Raw genomic sequence first — 19,352 nt, 5'->3', positions numbered from 1 at the left:
AAGCCAGGACTGTGCATGTCAACCAGCCTCATGGACAGTGGGATTCGCACTCATGGACAGTGGGATTCGCACCTTTGTGGAATGGAAAGGGTTACCACTAAAAAAACAAGACAGCACCATATAATGATGTGCATTGAAAAGGGAAAGAGGGATTCCATTTGACCACCTCAAAAGGCTATGCTGCGGATCATTGGACCTGTATGGACAACTATGTGGGTTGCAGACTGTGATGAGAAGGACAATTGCCACAGCAACGCGTGGCTGGGCCCTGCTAGTGTTAAATAAGAATTAACTTGAGCTCAGTTTAGCTGTCAAGTTTCGAGTGTAAATAAATATGCACTGTTCATCTTATTATTCCATTGCTTTCCATGCCATTATTGGGTCATTTATTTGCCCTTACAACTTAAAAAAAATTGAAATAACAGCAACTGTACTAATTACAAACATTTTGCCAATATGGGGGTACAATATCAGGGAAATGGGCTGCCAGGTAGTGAATGAAAAAGGATTAGGAACCACTGGTCTACACTTTGCCCCCAGGAAGCTGGGTGCTCATTTCCCCTCCCCTCCCCAGTCTCCCGCCAAGGATCAAACCCGTTCGCTTCGGGTGCGAATGGGAAACAGGCGGGCAGCGGAACTATAGCAGGTTGCCGCTGGACTCCGAGCTGTTCCTTCCAGCTCTGCAGGAAGAGAGAGTCAGCAACAGGACTGGAGAGTATTAAAGCACCACGCGCGCGCAGCCCGGAGGATGGGTCCTTCTTTTGAAGCCCTCAGCGGGCGGCTAGCTCAGCCGGGGCCGCGTGCCGTTGCCGGGAAGTCCTGGCAGGCGGGCCTTCCTCTTTCCCTCTCATCGCTTGTTCTGTGGCCGTCTCCTTGCAAGGAGCTGGGTGGAGCCCTCGAAGCATAAAACTTTGCAGCAGGCACACAGCAGGCTGCGCTCCTTAGGGCAAACGGCGTTTTGCAAGGGAGAGGGAGAAAGCGCGGGCTCTCTTGGAGCCTTTCTGGCCGGCTGAGGCTCTGGTTGTTGGCGGTGAAGCCCTGACGAGTCCGGAGCGAGGGACTGGGCTGTGCAGAGTTTGCATTCAACTAGGGCTTCCTGCAAGGGGAGGGCAGCCGTGGCAGCAAGAGTGGAGAGAGACAAGTGACCATGCTGCGTGCATGCATCTTCTTTGCTGGCTTGGCCCCTTGGTGGTGGCTCCTGGGGAGCCTCTGTGCCAGCTGTGACGCCACCAAGGCCAGTGTGCCCCGGCTTCGTCTCTCATATAAAGGTAAGCAATCTGTGAATCTCTTTCAGGACTGAGCATGGCTCTCTCTTTAGTCATATTCTGCAGATCCCTTGGTAGTCCCATTTCACCGATGCGGAACTGAGGCTGAGAGAAAGGGCACCTTTTCAAAGAGACTAGGGCGGAGTTGGATTTTGAAGCCTAGTTACCCAGGGCCAAGCATCCCCTGCACATTTTGATTCAGTGGATCTATGATGAAAATGTAAAACCTAGTTTGGCCAGAATCTACTGTAAAACTAGTCTGGCCTTGACCAGTCCAAGCAGGGGTGACTTCATACCCATTTTTCACTTGATGGGTTCTAGATTCATTAGTAACTCCTAAACCCATATGGAGATTGATTTATTTTTTTCTGGACAGAGATCCAAATTTTTAAAAGATTTGGGAAATGTTATACTTTAATTTATATTTAATATTTATATAATTTGTCAGGTTCAGTAAGAAAAAAAATAGGAAAGATTTTGACATGTGAGAAGCAGAACTTGGCTGGTTTTGTAGAAGGTGTTCCATGGATCAAGAGTGCAAATGTAATGAAAAGTGTGGGTGTGTTTTGGTTACATGCAAACGTTAGGGAGGGGGAACTGTATGGACTTTTAAAATATATCAGGGTTCACATCTGCTCCCCCTTGGTGTGATGTCATTTATCATTCACGCAGGAACACATCCAACAGCGCTTTTTTCAGTACACGTATCTATACATTGCACAATACACAGGAAGAAAAAAACTTTGAGCGAGCAACTGGCAGCACATCTTAAAGCTCTTAAATTTTTTTGGCTCAGAGTAGTAGGAAGCCAGTCAGGTATCCTTATATGAGGAAAGGATGAGCAGAAGGGCCCTTGGTCCCTCAGTGTCTACAAATGTGAGAAAAAGACTGGTTGTTGTGGATTTTCTGGGTTGTAAGGCTGTGGTCTTTCCCCTTTTTGCTTTCCTCCTTTCTCTCCCATTGTCCCCCGGCCTTTCTCTCTGGATGGGGTATACACTACTGAGTTACGATGTGTGTGCTCCTAATGTTTCGTCCACTTCTGTGACTGGCATCTTCAGAGGTATGCCACAGTGAGATGTGGTTCTCTCTGTGGCTACATCTCACTGTGACATACCTCCGAAGATGGCAACAATATATGCGGGCCAAATGATAGGAGACAAAACTACCAGACCATAGCCACACAGCTTGGAAAACCTACAACAGCCATGGAAACCTTCAACAATACATTGAGAAAGAGACTTTGAAGGCATGCTCGTACAGGTGAGGGTTGCCAGTTGATTATAAAAATGCTCTTGTACCTTTAATGGCAACCTAATATGCGGAAATAAACAAACTAAGTTCTTCACCTCATTCAGAAGGAACTTTGCTGTTTGCTCATTTCTGCTTACCAAGCAGCAGCAAAGTCACAACTTCCAGGGTCAATAAAATAATTGACAGTCTTTAAATCCACCCTGCTTGGATTTGGTCCCTTCTCTTTTTAAGAACATAAGAACATAAGAAAGAGCCTGCTGGATCAGACCAGAGTCCATCTAGTCCAGCACTCTGCTACTCGCAGTGGCCCACCAGGTGCCTTTAGGAGCTCACATGCAGGATGTGAAAGTAATGGCCTTCTGCTGCTGCTGCTGCTGCTACTGAGCACCTGGTCTGCTAAGACATTTGCAATCTCAGATCAAGGAGGATCAAGATTGGTAGCCATAGAAATTGTCATGGAAAATTTCATACTGTTATCCAAGGAAAATACACCATGTTATCAAATCTTTATTTTTAGGTTTACTATTTGTAGCATGACAATTTCTTCCCCATGACCCTTGGTACAGTAAATCAAATAGTCAAATAAGGGCCAGTTCAAAGTTAATGGCTCCACATTATTCTTTGAGGAGTGTGTGAGTTTATCATTAGCCTCGTGGATGGTCTTTGTTCATATGGTGATGCTAGTCATGTGAAATGGTGTGACTTTCTTCATTGGGGTTGTCTATACTGCTGGTTCAATTTACAGAATTATGTTGGCTGAAAAAATTACTGCCATGGTCACAGACACCATGACGGTCTCATGCAAATAGTGCAACCTGTTACTAGGAGACCAGAAATACAACTTATAGTAGGTTAGAGAATTAGTAGAGACTTTATGTGCTTTCCCAAAACAAGGTCTGAAGAAATCTTATATCAATCTGATGAAAGAGTAGACAGCATTTGACAAGTCAAATCACTGATCTGATTAGTCCAATCATTGTCTATTCTGATTGGCTATGGTTCCCCAAGTCTGACACAGAGGCCTTTCCCATTCTGGCTATTTAAAATCATCTTGTTCATTGGGGATGTCAGAGATTTAACCTGGAAACTTCTGTATGCACCGCTCTGTTGCTGAGCTATATTGCCTCTCCTATAGTCTGTTTTCCTGAAAAAAAGTTTTATCAGTTTTGTTTTAGTTGTCAAAGATCCGTTGTCATTGGCCCAAGGCGGTGTCATTGGCCCAAAGCCTGTATCTTAGAACAGGGGGCATGAATGGGAAGGAGATGGAATGCTTTAAGGAAGTATCCCAAATCCTTGTAAGTTTCTCTGAAGAAACTGCTCAGCAATGAGTCATTAGTCCTGGGATGTAGTTCTGGGATGGCCGTCAGCCACTCAGAATAAGTGAATAGTCCATTCTAGCTGTCAGCATAGCAAAGTCTGAACATGGCTAACTCGGAGATTCTTAAGCATGCACCTGCTTTAAATGCCTGCATTGTATATTTATGTGTTGTATATTTCCTTAGCTGTACAGTGATAGAGTAGTACATGAGCTAGGATTGATGGCTTATTAGCAATAAGCTTCCCACCCTTCTTCATCACTCTACAGCCATCATCATTCCTCAAAAATGACTTTAGATCTATACTATCATATTGTCTGCATTAAGTATGGTGCACCAGGGCAATGACTGGTTGTCAATTGCTGTCAGTCACAACAAAAAACATTTCTAGACTAAAGCTAGGATTTCTTGGAATTATGACAGATTCCCAGTAGAGAAGCAGGACAAGGATACAGCTGCACGCACTCTTCTAAATATGGGATCTCTCCTTGACTTCTTGCAATATACCTTTTGTATGTGAAGTAGTATAGTAACCATTATTCCCAGAGTCCAAGATAATGACCTCAAAGGCTGAGTTGTGTTTTAAAGCCTGGGACAGGAATTCCTGGTGTTTCCTGATGTTTCAGGGTTGGCAGGGTTCCAGCCAGAAAGACTCAAGCTCTCACACTTGAGAATTGTTTTGGAGAACCTATGACACAAACACTCAATAGGAATCTCTTCTGAGAATGGAAATCCTGGGGTGGAACTAGGGTACTACAATTGCCATGCGTGATGAAAAGTTTTAGCACTTTAGGATTTCGCAGTGAAAATGGAAGAGGATATGAAGAAAAAAGTGCAATAAGTAGGACCCAGTGACAAAAGAATTGGGGATCATGCCCCAGCAAGTGGGTGGGATTTTTTGTTTTTTGATGGCTGGTTCTTATGAAAACTCTTATGGAAGCCACATTGATTCTCATGGGAATATGTGGAAGAGTTTATTGTTTGTGAGTAGTGTTAGATCCCAGTGAGATATTTCTACAGCTTAAATAGCAGCTGCACATGTGTAGACAGAAACTTTGCTTTTTGAGAAAATAGAGGACTCTTCATTGATCCAGGATCCAACTGCATGTAAAATGAGAGTCTGTAAGCCTCAAAGTCTCCTTAACCTCAAACAGCCTAAGGGAAATGGAATTGGGGGTGGGGGGGGAGAGGCGACCGCCTTTAAGAATTGCTGAAGGACTTCAGGAAACACAAAACAGAAGAGTTGGGTTTGTGCTGTCTCTGCTAGGATGCTTATGCAGAATTTTCGGAAGACAGATGTGGTATTGGCTGAAACCCAGCCTGATGTGGATTTTGTAGCTTACAGTCTGAGAGTCCCAGAGCTGGGAGAGAGAATGAGTTCATTTCTATAGATTCTTCACTGGAGGTTTCAGTTGAAACCTTTAAGATTTCTGTGGTCATGGTCATTTGCCTTTTCAAATGAGCAAGGACCACTCCTGAGTCCTTAATTTCCCCTGGAAAGGAAGGAAGAAATTAATCCCCTCTCTCCATAGAGAGAAATTATTCATCAGACCCATGAACCTCTGCTAAGGAGTTCAAATGTCAAAGAAGTTGTCCTGAGAGCCCAGGATGACTGCAGGCACCAGAAACCTAGCAAAACAGGGAAAATCAAAGTGAGGGTTTTTTTTGTTGAAAAAACAGATCACTGCAGAAATGTAAGGCAAAAAATGCAAAAAACTAACCTCTCAAATTCAGTTTGATATATTGGCATTCTAAAATCTTTTAAATCACAGTAGTAAATATAAAACAAGCAGAAATATGAACATCTGCATGCAGTGTCAAACTAGGAGGCTATGTTTGACAGTTTGTTTTCTGCAGCTGGTACATTTTTGGTGGTCTGCTGCAACTGAGATGACAGTTGCAGAGAGTAGACCAGTATAGTTCTTAGGAGAAACCTGCTGAGAGCCATCATTGGCTTCCAGATAAAGAGGCACTTTGCCCAACTCCCTGGGCCCCAAGGGTAATCCAGGCCCCTGGATTTTGTGCCTTTAGTACCCCCTCCCTTTAGCAGACCTGCGTCTGGGTATCCACTGCCCACAGGGAGCCCTGCATGACATGAGTTGGAGGTTTTCCTAATCACAGTATTAGAGATGCAGTGTACCTTAAGGTCACCTCTCCTCTGCTTCCTCTTCTTTTGAGGTTCATGATGTATACAAAGGTAGTGTAACCATACTCTTACCAAATAGAGACCTGCCATTTAAAATATATATTCCCAGTTTCAAAACAAGAAGAAAAAGAGTTGATTTTTATACCCCACTTTTCTCCATCTTTAAGGAGTTTCAAGGCAGCTTACAATCACCTTCCCTTACCCCTCCTCACAATGGACACCTTGTGAGATAGGTGGGGCTGAGAGAGTTAGGAGAGAACTGTGACCAGCTCATGGTCACCCAGCAGGCTTCATGTTCGGGAATGGGGAAACAAACCCAGTTCCCCAGATTAGAGTCCAGTGCTCTTAACCACTATACCCCATTGGCTCTATATACCATGCTGACTGTGAATCTTCTGTTGGTGTGCCTTTGCAATCTATTATCTTTGGAGTTCCCACAGAACCTAACAGCCCTGTTTTTGTGTGGAAATCTACAGTTGCTTTCCCACCCATTGTTATCTTGAGTTACTTATTCACATTCTTAGGCATTGCTCCAACTGCCTTGATTATGACTAGAGTAGTTTGTAGGTCCTGTTTTAATAATAGCTCCTGTTATTTTTCTGTGAGCATTTGTGTACTGTCATATGAACTATGGGTAGTTTCTCTTGAAGAGATGTTGAAAGAAACACAGTTTGAAAACATCCAATTTTGGTATTTTAATAGGTCAGGATAAGGGGCCTTTCTTTCAGTCTCACCCTTGGAAGCATCCTAAATTTATTTTTATCATACCAATCACTTTTCTAAATGCTGATTCAAATGTTACCTCACTGGTGTGGCTGAGCGCCTCTGCTGAAAAGTACTCCCTTTGAATGTGAAAACATTTAAATTTGCTTTTGGTGTGAATTGCCTGAGTTTGAAGGGATTCACAAATTATCACAGCTGTGCTGACCTTACAATATTTACATTCTGGTGGTATCTAGTGTTCTTTCTCCCAATACTTGTTTATTTTATGACAGAAGAATAGTAATAATTGCTGAAGTACATTAATATTTTACAACTGTTTTTGACTGGTGTCAGGTTTATTTCCGTAAAGCCCAAATATGTATCTATATATTTTACCAGGAAGTCTTTTTAACATAAAAAATAACATGTACATTATAAATTGTAAAAAGGTTGGAATATGATTGTGAAACATCCTTTTTCCATATACCTCAGTTGATTCTGAAGCACATTAGAATTGCCTTTGCGTTTTTCATATGTGCACACCAACAGTAGAAAAAGTGTTGGAAAGTAAGTGGCATATGTGAATCTGGCTATGGAAGACAACGGACTGGAAATACAATTATATTTAGCAATTTCTTTCTATCAATGTGGTTTTCCACTTATTACACTACTATAGTTTTATAAACCACTAATACTAGTAACATCACAAATAAAATGCAATGACTTCATTATTTTGTATATTTCTCTCCAAGGACTACAATTTTTTCACATTCTAAGTACATTACAGGATTAAGTTAATTCATCAAACCAATAATAGTCTAGTATACATAAGATGTCCCAGATTTTGCAAAGACACAGTTAGGAGCAAAAACTACCAGACCACAGTCATACAGCCTGGAAAACCCACAACAATCATATGATACTGGCCATAAAAGAGTTTGACAAGACATTCCTGTCCTTTACTGTGCCCATATGATTCCTGTCTAAAATTGAGGTATTGAGTGGTTGTGAAGTATCCTAACTGTGCCATCCTTAGCACAGTGTACTCTTCTAAGTAGGGTTCCTGGCAATGGGTTGGGAAATTCCTGGAGATTTTGGGGGTGGGGCCTAGAGTGGGTAGAGTTTGGGGAGGAACTTCAGCAAGGTATAATAATGCCATAGAGTCCACTTTTCAAGACAGCCATTTCCTCCAGAGCAATTGATCTCTACATCCTAGAGTAGACAGCAGTTGACATTCAGGGAGCTCTCCAGCTACCACCTGGAGGTTGGCAACCATACTTCTAAGCTTTTTGAAGTTTGTGGGTGTAGAAGTTATCACTGTGCTTATGGTGGCATTGGAAATGACATGACCTATCTTTAGCTTTGTTTATCATTTCCACTCTATATCTTGCTGTTCTTCCATTTGCTCGTCATTTATTTTGAAGGATCTTGGAGCTTTTTAATGCTTAATTTTGCATGGCTTTTCCAACCTCCCAGAGAGGACCCTTGCCATTATTTGCCCAAGATCATCTACTATTTGTGAGGAAAAGCTCACGTTGAAAGCCATCTATTACAACTTCCTATTCTTTTCATACTATTTGTTTCTTTGTTAGGAATGCACTCTTTATATAGTTTGCATAAAAACTGGCTGGAGAAAACCAGAACAAGTTTGGTCAAAGATTCAGAAAACTTTGAAAGCCATTTAGGGGAATCTTGATAACTACTACATGGATCACTTAGTCACTGAATCATAGGTGCAGGTACCATACTATAGCTGTGTCTTGGTTCTCTGTAAAGAAACACTGTGGAGTTGTAGTAGCAGCCTCTGGATGTGTAGCAGATCCCTTTCTTAGAATGGGGTGGGGGGTGGGAGTGAAATGAGAAGATCATTTCACATTGGGAGCCTGACAAGGACCAGCGGGGACTGAAATCCAATTCAGCTTTGGACATGGGCGATCACACTTTCTCAGAGTAAGTGTGTGTATGGGGGGAAATGAGGGAAGAAAAATGGGCAGGATTCAGTGTAGTAATGCACTGCTGATCCAGCAGCACCGTAGTAGAACGTTGGGACGCCAACGGACCTACGGCCTTCTGGTCGCACCGCACCCCCACTCCTCATCCCCCTATGAGTCACGGGTCATGAACTATCTGGCTCAATCACCGGGCGCAGGGACAATGGTCTTGGCCCCAGGTGAGGATTAGGCTCCAGACGCCACGCCTTCCTCAAGCACGTAGCCAGGTGAGATCATGTATCACATGATGATCTCCCGAATTCTCCGCCTCCCGCTCTCCCGGAACTCCCCCCGGTCCTCCCTCCTACACGCCCCCGACAGAACAACAATAAAAGGTGCCAGGAACCAGCACGCGGGAGACTCGCTAGGAACACGGACCTCCGGGCTCCCGCTGCTGGCGATCTCCACCAGATGTTATCTCCGCGTCTCGTCTCGTTCTTACGCTGACTTCACGCGGGTTTCCACTAAAAGCTGGTGCCGTAAACCCGGGAATCCTCGAACCTCCACCCTGCTCACCGCCGCTTCGGGAAGGGTCGCTGATACCGAAGTCCGCTGGATCGGGCGCATCCAGGGACCACCGTTTCGGTATCGCCTGTCCTCTGGATCGGCGCATCCAGAGACACGCGCCCTAGGACACTCTCTCGCCCGACGGAACACCGGGTGGTGAGTATGGGAGCTTGCAAAAGCAGGGCTTATGACAAGCACGTTGACTTAACTGAAAGCGTTAGCAATAATGCGGTAGGGTCCCCGTAAAGAGAAGGGAGCTGCGCAAATTGGTTGAGGAGATTGAAGCTCAGTGTCCATGGTACCCAGAGGGGGGGACATTGAATCTTAATGACTGGGAAAACATCGGGCGCACTTCTTCGCGACAGAGCCTCGCTACCGATGTCACTGCTACTGACGTGGAGACAGTGTTATGTCGCCATCAGCCTGCAGACCTATGGCTCCCTTGCTGTAGGCCGCCCTCCTTTCGATCTTTCACCTTCAATTTCAACCCCGGAATTTTCTCTATCCACTAAATTGGACGCCTGTCCTCCTTCTGCCCCCCTTTGCTCCTCACCATTTTCAAACTTCTCCTCGCTGGCCTCAGTCAGCCTCCCTTGTTACTTCGCCTTCTTCTTCTGAAGCCACTGCAGACTCCATTAGCGCCATCGCAATGGCGCTGGTTTCAAAACTCGCGCAGAACGTATTAGCCACGACATCTGCAGAAGAAAGAAAACTCCCTGACGGAAGACTTTTATGCCGATATTCTTGCATTGTGCCCCGCCCATTTCACAGATACCGAGGGGGAGGGTGGCGCCATTCCTCGGGTTGTCGAAAGTATCGCCTCTTAAGTTATAACATCCTCACTCGAGCTCCAGAAAGCGGTGCGCGGACGTAGGGAGTCACCAGTCCCTATGTGAGAGGCATGCTAGAGGCAGTCGCCAGGAATCACTTAATGGTTCCGGACGACTGGAAGACCACCTTCCTGCGATGCTCCTGAGCCCTGCACAATTTGTGATCTGGGAAAAGCCGAAATTCCTCGGCAGTGCTTCAGTAAGGCAGCCGCCTCGGGCGGCGCCTACACAGTCAGCTCAGCTTTACGGCTTCGATGCTTTCGCCAACCCCAACGATCAGATTGTCCTGCCCGAGGCCACCCTTATGGTCGCCTCTGAGTGCGCCTATAAGGCATTTGTCAAGGTCCCCAATGCCGGCCAGCCCACCCAGAGCTTCTCCACCATCCGGCAAAAACCCCAAGAACCCTATGCCGAGTTTGTGAGCAGGCTCCAGGAAGCTCTCAAAAGGCAGGTTGACAATCTAGGAGGCTCAGGGCGAACGCCTCCTTGCCACCTTTTGCCAAGGAGAACGCTTCCGCTGAATGCCGCGAAAGCAATCACAGGTATAGGTAGGAACCCTGAACTGGCCGACATGCTTAAGGTTTGCTTGTGATATCGGGTCCTTCGCCCACTACGCTGACCTCCTGTCACGCATTCTCTCCATCGCTAGGAAACAGCCCCTCAGGCAGATGTTTCAATTGCCGCCAGTCCGGACACTTCCGTGAGAGATTGCAGGCTGCCCAGTAGGGGGGCCTGGGTAAATCTACCGGGGAGGGTCTCCCCCCAAGGGGAGAGAACCCCCCAGGAGGCCCGTCCCCCGGGCTTTCTCCACCTTTAAACAAGAACTATCCCTTTATTGTAGGGGCCACTGACCTCGCTAACCCGGAGCCCGCGACACACACACCCTGCAATGTGGGGCTGGCATCCTGCAGGAACGCCTTCATCGAGGGCAGCCGCACGACGCTGGCTCCTACGCCCCAAGAAAGCATCCTCAACACTTCACACAGTTCAGAGGCCCAGGTAAACCCCAGGGTGCAGAGAGCTCCGGCATCGCCATCGGGCGCAGGGTGGCCGGGCGGCCTGATCAGTGTCGGGCTACGCGCATTTAAGCATCTGGGAAGAGGGAGGGGAGCAGGTTACACCGGAAGCCCCCCCCAGGACTCGGGCGGCACCATCGCCCTCCCCATTGGCGCGGGAGAGCTCGAGGAAGTAGGTTCCCCACTGCCCTCCCCCTCACATGGACCACGAAGACCCCAGTATGGGTAGAAGAGTGGCCACTGCGGAGAGAAAGATTGACTGCCATGCACCAACTCGTGGAGGAACAACGGGCCCCGGGCCACATTGAGACCTCTACATCGCCATGGAACACGCTTCGTCTTTGTGATAAAAAAGAAGAGTGGTCGATGGCGACAAGCTACAGGATCTCAGAGCAGTAAATGCCTGCATCCAACCCATGGGCCCTCTTCAATGCGGTTTACCCAACCCCAACCTCATCCCCTCGGACTACCAGGTCCTGATTGTTGACCTGAAGGATTGTTTCTTTTGTATTCCCCTCTCTCCCGAAGACCGAGTACATTTCGCCTTCACGGTAATCGTGCTTAATCATCAGCAGCCCACGGCCAGATACCAATGGAAAGTATTGCCCCAGGGAATGCTCAACAGCCCCACCTTGTGTCAGTTTTTTGTCCATCACGCCCCTAGCCCCGTTTCTCGCCAAAGCTCCCGGAGCCATAATCATCCATTACATGGATGATATCCCTAGTAGCCGCGACCGACCATCCCCAAGCAGTGGATAACGCTGCTGGCCGACACATTAAAAAACAGTCAGGCCAATACATCGCACCCGACAAGCTGCAAAAGAACGAGCCATTCTTGTATCTTTGGGGCATAAACTCCTCCACTCCTACCTCGCCTCTGTCATACCAGAGATGCAAATCCCAGACATGCCCACGCTCCTCCAGCTGCAGCAGCTGTTCGGAACCCTCAACTGGGTCCGTCCCTTCTTTGCCCTCATCAATCTTCCTTGCTCAGCCCCCTGTTCTCGCTACTCCCCGCTCGCCAAAAACCCAGGGGACAGGATCCAACTCACCCAAAAGCACAAGGACGCTTTTCGAAACAGTAAGGGCGGTCCTAGCCCGCCGATGGGTGGATCGGGTCCCCCCTCAAGGATCAACCTCTCTCTCTCTTCCTCTTGAACACCCCCCCTCTCCCAACCGGAGTCCTAGGGTACACTCGACCGCCACAAACCTTCTTGGTCGAGTGGCTCTACCTACCTCATGTGCCCGCAAAAAATCTCTCCACCCCCGGCCAGCTTTACGCAGATCTCATCAAACTGTTGGCTAAAGCGCACTATGGTAACGGTGGGGTGGGACCTCCCCGAAAAAATCACATGCCTCTTAAACAGAGTAGAATTCCAGCATCTCTTGAACGCTTCTTCACCCCCTCCAGCTGGCCCTGGAGGATTTCGCGGGGAGATCCTCTTCCGTTCCCCCCAGACCCTCGCCAATTCTCTCCACTCTACCCCCCTGTCCCGCCTTCGGCCTTTAGCTGCCTTCTGTCCCACCTCCAAAGTTTCCCACCATCTTCACGACGGGGGTAAGCGCTGCCGGGCGCCATTGCATTTCAACAAAATGGTCAATGGCAGACCGCTTACACGCCGCTTCAAGCCTCCGCCTTCAACGGAGCGAACTCGCCGCAGCCATTCTTCTGCCTTTCAAACTTTCCCCCAACCCTTCTTCAACTTTTTTGGTCGGCTCCCTTTCAATACGTGGCGCACGTGATCGCCCACCTACCCGGAGCTTACGTGGCCCCCCGAATCGACCCAAACCTCATGAGTCTCTTTTCCTGACACATGAACCTACTAGCATCCAGAACCTCTCAATACTTCAGAGGCCATATGCGCAGCCACACGCCGCCCTCAGGCCCCCTCAGCGAGGGGAACCAGCGCGCAGACAACGCTACCCATTATCTCCACTCTCTTCTCCGACCCCTTCCAGTCACACTATTTCTTCCACCAGGGGGCAAAAGCACTCGCCCGATCCTGTAGCATCCCCCTCAACCAGGCACAATCTATCGTTAAATCTTGTGCTTCAATGCTTCACGCCTTTGCCTCCTCACAGACCCCGGGGTAAGCCCGAGGGGGGCCCTGGAAAATGACTTGCGGCAGATGGACGTACCCCTGGTCCCGGCTCTAGCCCCCTGGAAGCACCTACATGTAACCAGATACCTACTCGGGATACGTCTGGGCCACCCCACTCGGTGGCTTAAACAACCAATCACGCCATCCAGCACCTTCTTTTGCATGTATAATCATTATGCGGCCGCCTCCTCCGCCTAAAAACGGACAACGCGACCTCGCGATATTCTTCCTCAAGAGCCATGCTCCAGTTCTTGCACCAACTGGGGAATCGCGGTTAACACAACGTGAATTCCCTACAACAGCACCGGGCAAGCGATCGTTGAGAGAGCAAATCGTTAACTTCAAAGAAATTCTAGCCAAACAAACTCCAGCAAGGGGGGTAGCCCCCCCTCATTTAGCTCACATACAACAGACAGTATCAAAAGTACTCTTTCACCATCAATCATTTAAATCTGCTCGCCCTACCATCAGGGCAACAGATCACCCCCGTAGAAAGACATTTCAGGCAGTCAGACCCTCTCCCCCACGCCTGCCTACTACCTCAGCTCCTAGATCGAGCCTGGCGGGGACCGGCCCCCCTCATAACCTGGGGAAGGGGGTATGCTTCAGTCCTTTCTCCCTACAGGTCCTCTATGGATTCCAGCCCGACATGTCCGACCAGCTCGAGGAACTATGCCAAACCCGTTGTGGCTACACCACGAAGATGGAACAGGTCCCCCCGGAGTACCCCGCCCTATAGCTTCAGTAGACTTACAATCAGCATCGGAATCCACCCGAAGATCCAGAGGATCGCGCAGAGGCGCCTGGTGAGCTACGATCAGCCTAACCTCAAGACTCCCGCAGCAGTCAGTCTTCTAGACACCCAAGAATCCTTAAAGTTGCAGCCTCTGGCGGCTATCGCTGCGGATTTTACAGCCATCAGCAACTACTCACACAATTACCCCCCACCGGTGACAATCCGTCACCCCCTGCAGGATCTTTCATCTACAACCGCCATCCTCTTTTCCCTCCCCACCGCCCCCCGGCTGGAATTTGAACTTACAGCCGGGAACATCCCTGATAGGTGCCACCCTTGGAACTCTCCGCTGCCAGCCGCTTGAATATTGTCGGAACACGCCTTCTTCTCACAACCTTGCTCGCGGGAGAATCACTGAACCTTCCTGCAATGCTAAAGACTATGAGCAGCTCTTTCTACCATCTTAAGAAATCTATGGACTCTAACGCCATCACTCTGTAGTTTTGGTAGTCAAACAGCAAGAGCCATGCATTGGACAATTACTATTTCACCGGGTTGCCTTCTCCTTCCTGTGACATCATCTCAGCCTATGTATCATTTAGCCATGTTTTATTGTTTAAATTTATTGCATGCCCTAATTCTTGAAGTTATGTTATTTTGTTATTGCTGCATTTCATTGTCTGTCTGCCGTGGGACTCTCTGCTACCCTAGGTTTCCAATTCTTCAGGAGCTCGGACGCCGCCAGCTGGCCGCTTCCTTCTGTTTTCGGACTCTCCTGTCGGAGCTTCTATCGTGTCAGCCTCTCTGGAAGCGGAGTTCGTCTCCCTCGCAACTTCCCTAGTGGGAGTCCCTCGACTCGCTTCTACAATGCTAAGACTATTGGTCAAGCTGGCCTGTGCTCCTTGGCGGGTCCATCAATCCTACCTCCACCGCTTCGGATGCCCTGGCCTCCTCGGTGAAAGCAGCAAGGAACTGGCCGTTTAGCGATTCTAGACAATCGTACGCTATTGATTACTTGTTGTTACTACATCACCAAGGTTGTGAGAATGTACATAATATGTGCTGGTTTTTAATCTTTCTGATAATTCCCACTTCATTCATATGAAAGAAGGTGAGCTGCCAGCAGTGGTATCTAATCTGAACTCTGATGTTTTGCCCCATTGGTGGTCAGCCCTCTGGAGCTGGCTGCCGGGAGGATGGTTGAGTGCTATTGTACAGCTCTGCATTGGTTTAATTCGTGTGCCTCAAGTATCGGATCTTGTTTCGCTCTCAATGTGTGTCTAATATTGCCTGTAACGTGTGTAAGAAGCCCCTCGAATTTCCCTTACCCCTGCTAAACTTCAAGTTCTAATGTTACATCAAGCAGCTCGGTCAGCTTGACCAGACGGCGGAGGAGACAAGCCGCCCCTTTAAATCGGCCCCTTAGCATTTCTCGTCCCCCCTTTCTAAAATGTAAAAAAGCGAGGAGATGTAGTAATGCACTGCTGACTCCAGCAGCACCGTAGTAGAACGTTGGGACGCCTAACCAGGACCTACGGCCTTCTGGTCGCATCACACCCCCACTCCTCATCCCCCCCTATGAGTCACGGGTCATGAACTAGAGCCTGGCTCAATCACCGGGCTTAGGGACAATGGTCTTGGCCCCAGGTGAGGATTAGGCTCAGACGCCACGCTCTTCTCCTTATACGTAGCTGTGTGAGATCATGCATCACATGATGATCTCCCGACCTCCCGCCTCCCGCTCTCCCGGAACTCCCCCCGGTCCTCCCTCCTACACGCCCCCGACAGAACAACAATAAAAGGTGCCAGGAACCAGCACGCTGGAGACTTCCGCTAGGAACACGGACTCCTCCGGGCTCCCCGCCAGCCGCTGGCTTATCCTCAGATGTTATCTCCGGCTGCCTCGTCTGCTCTCTTAATGCTTCGACCACGTGGGTCGACTAAAATTCAGCTCAAACAATACAGATCATTCCATTCCTTTCAGGCCCATGATTCTATGACAGTGGGAGGCTAAAGAAGCCCCTCTCCCAGTGCTTTAAGACATTTCATTCTGCTGTGTATCTCTCGTAGCTACAAGCTGCTCCCAGTAGTTGACAGCAGGCTGCCTCCAATTGTTCTAGCATTTAGCAGAGGACAAGCTGGGATTCTGGTTCAGGTGGTAACTATTTTACATTGTTCTTTTGTTAAACTCTGTCCTGTAAGAATTGTCTGTATTTGTGGGGTGGGGAAAGCAAGTCAGTGTATTGGCAAAACAACCACAGCTAACTGCCCCATTGGGGTTTGGACTGTGTCCCCGGGCTAGTTGCTTGTGAATGGTGTTCTGATAAGGAATCTCAAGCCTCATTGACACTTATCTGCCTTGGAGGAAACAGCTGTTTGTGGCAGGCGCTGCCAAGATTTTTTCCCACAGAAAGGGAGAGGTGCATGTGATATAATATATACACTGACTTTTGCTAGATATAAACATGAAATGGGGTTTGGAAAATGTTATTCCTAGTAGAAAATAAACTCTTCCTTTCATATAGAAGCGCTTCTAAATCTTAAAAGTCCTGAATGAAAAACCAAGAGACTAACCCAAAGTTGTTCTGGATTGCTTCAAAATTCAGATTCAGAGCTAGAAAAGTAGAGTCGCTATGTGTATCCCCTCTGTGTAGCTGTAACTTTGATGCTTGGGTCTTGTGTTGTCTGCAGCTGCTCTGTGCAGGTGCAGCTAAACTCTGCTGCATGGCTGTGGACATTCCTCAGGAATGCATGTATTGCCTTGTCCTTCCTAACTGAGTCTAGGATATAGCAGGCAATATAGCATTGTGCACAGAGCACATGAGGGAAGGATTCAAGCTTTGTTGCATGTACAAAAAGGGAAATTTTATGTTGAACATATTTTAAAAGTCAATATAAAAAATAGTAAGTAGTGTGATTTCTGTGCACTCCAAGAGGATCATTAGTAGCCTTTATTATCTATCTTACAGAAAGGCACCTGATTCACCAACCCCTTTTCAGGCTCAATGGTTTCTTCTATCCCAGATGGTCCTGCATTAATTTCAGTTTAAATAAACTCCTTCACTGTAGCAAACTAAATGTCTTCTAAAGAACTGAACTGGTTTGCAAAACTCTTCTCCATTTGCCTCCTTCTGTCTTCTGTTCCCTTGTCTAGGATTGCTGACTCCAAATTTGGAAAAACTTGGGAATTTGAGGGTGAATTCTGGGAGGGACCTCAATTGGGTATAATGTCATAGGTCTTTTATGCATGCACTAATTACTCCATGGCTGTTTCTTTCACATTGGGGTTTTCCTGCATTTTTTTTGGTTTGTTTCACAAGGATTCTTCTGCTAAATGTCCCTAGCTGAGTCGAACCGCCATTTTGCCTACCCACCACGTCCTTGTTCTTTCCATACTAACTCCATTTAAAGAGGTGGCCTGCTGCCTTTTTTTTTTGCCTTTTTAGGTCTAGCATTATTTAGCTAGAGTCTAGACCATTTCAATTTCATGTCAGTTTAAAGGATCTATTGCTCCAACAATAGACTTTCAGCATTCTTTTTTTTAAAAGAAAGTTTGGTTGATTGTTTTGAAATAGTGGCCCAGGGAGCAGGAGAAACTGCTCTGAGTGGGTGTGGGGAAAGTGGAGAGAAGCAAGAAAACCCAAAGTAAGCTTAATGCACAGCTATCTCCTGTTAAAGTTGCACTTTAACAACTTTAGGAAACCTTGAGGATTCTCTGATTTGAGAGTGATGTGAGTTCTGAAGAAGGGAAAACATGTGTGTTATGAGAATTAAACCCAAAGGGAGCATATCCTCAATGCGAAGGAGACCACAGGTGCATAAAGGGCCAAACAGTTTACCTTCCAAGGCAGCCTTTTTCTACAGGAGAAGTGGAACACATGTTTTAAATCAGTAATAAATAAAGAAACAAACAAACAAATAAATAAATAAATGATATATGTAGTTTAAAGATTATTTGTAATTCTGAGAGCTCTCCAGGCCCCACCTGGAAGTTGGTAACCTTACCATGGTCTCTTGGTTCTAATCTCTTCTGAGTTTCCAGATGTCTACATTGTGTTGCCTATGTTTTCAGGACCTGACAAAGAACATTTCCTTCCTTCTAAGTCCTTTGAAGTCAATGAGTACAATTCAGTTTAGAGGTGCATGGATAGTTCTGTGCTTGATGCATTATGTCAGTACCTGCATGTACTTTCTATATCATATTTGGTCATGATTCCAGGTGCTGGTTTTGTCCTAAATGATTTGGGACCATCCCTGCTGACCATTCCTATCACGATTTCTCTGCTCCCTCTCCATAAGGACCTGTTTAGTGGAAAAGTGGTCTTGGTGGTTGCTCCTTAACATTCCCCCTCTCGATTCTCACCAAATATCAAGCCTCAATATCTTGTGATCAAAACTGCAAAACCTTGTTGTTTTGTACTAGAATGGAGATATCGCTGGTTAAAAAAGATTGCTTTTATCATGTTTTTGAATTTTAACTGTTTTATAATATTTTGATGGTTTGTTTTTCTTATTAAATTTGACTCTTTGTAACTAGGCTAAAAGTTAAGAAATGAATATGCGACCTCCCCTACTCCTCTGCTATCTGTTCTTCCTTTTGAATCCAAGAGGATTGATTGCCCTTGGTGGGTTCATTCTTCTTGGGACCTTAGTGCTCTTTGGCATGCGGCTCTGTTATTGCAAATGAACCATTTCCCCTACTCTGGGACTGATGAGAATCCTAGTCCTGAAAAGCCATTAAGTGTATTGGGCCACATAATTAAACATGTGAAGAGCTGCAGTAATATTTCTATTAATCTCACTTCTGTCTGAGAAAATGGCCTATGGTTAAAGTCATAAACCCTTACAGCTTTAAAAATCTGAATAAGGATGTAGAAGGAGAGGTCTCCCCATTCCGTTTATCTTTTTGGGCTACGTTACATCCTGCATTGTCTTTCTAACATTGGTCATAGAAAGACATCTGTAGTATTTATGAATCTTCTCAAGGGCAAAAAAGTGAGTAACAAAATCCAGGGGATGGAATGCTGAGATAATAATGCAGGAGATGTTGAGTTAGCAATTCCATGCCCAGACTGTGGTTTCCCAGACTATGTGGGGCCCTTGCTCTGGCAGTCCCACATTTGTCATGCCAGCAGCAGACTCTGATCAGCCTATGGCCATGTTGTTAGATGAAAAAGAGACTGTTTAAGCAGAGCCAGGTTTCTGTCTTTTCCCAAAGTACCCTGGAGACACAATAATGTGGCTGGGAAAGGGGCAGTATGAGGTCTTGTCAAAAGCCAAGTAGATATTTTGCAGAAGGGATGTGTCAACAGCACCCCAGTGAGCTGGAAAGCAGTGGCTCTTTGCTTAGTGGTACGGGTCTGTAATTCCTGACAGCAGCAGTCCTGTCTGTAAAGGAGCTCTGGGCACAGAGCCCAGGCTGACCTCACATTGGCAGATTAGGTGATGAAGAAAGAGGCCATTATTTTAACTACAATGAACAGGGTAGAA

General features: G+C 46.8%; 1 protein-coding gene across 1 annotated transcript in view; it reads left to right on the top strand.

Moving 5' to 3' along the window:
* Positions 1–624: 624 nt before the first annotated feature.
* The window catches only part of SEMA3G (semaphorin 3G), a 101,283-nt gene continuing 82,555 nt past the window's right edge, over positions 625–19,352 (top strand). Inside the window, exon 1 of the mRNA XM_048490611.1 lies at positions 625–1,268. Coding sequence (XP_048346568.1) covers positions 1,148–1,268 — 121 coding nt within the window. The 5' untranslated portion in view covers positions 625–1,147. The remainder of the gene's footprint in view (positions 1,269–19,352) is intronic.

This window comes from Sphaerodactylus townsendi, linkage group LG03 (assembly GCF_021028975.2).
Source record: "Sphaerodactylus townsendi isolate TG3544 linkage group LG03, MPM_Stown_v2.3, whole genome shotgun sequence".
Classification (NCBI taxonomy): Eukaryota; Metazoa; Chordata; class Lepidosauria; order Squamata; family Sphaerodactylidae; genus Sphaerodactylus; species Sphaerodactylus townsendi.
Note: the sequence above shows the minus strand (reverse complement) of the source record. Positions and strands in the feature narration are given on the sequence as shown.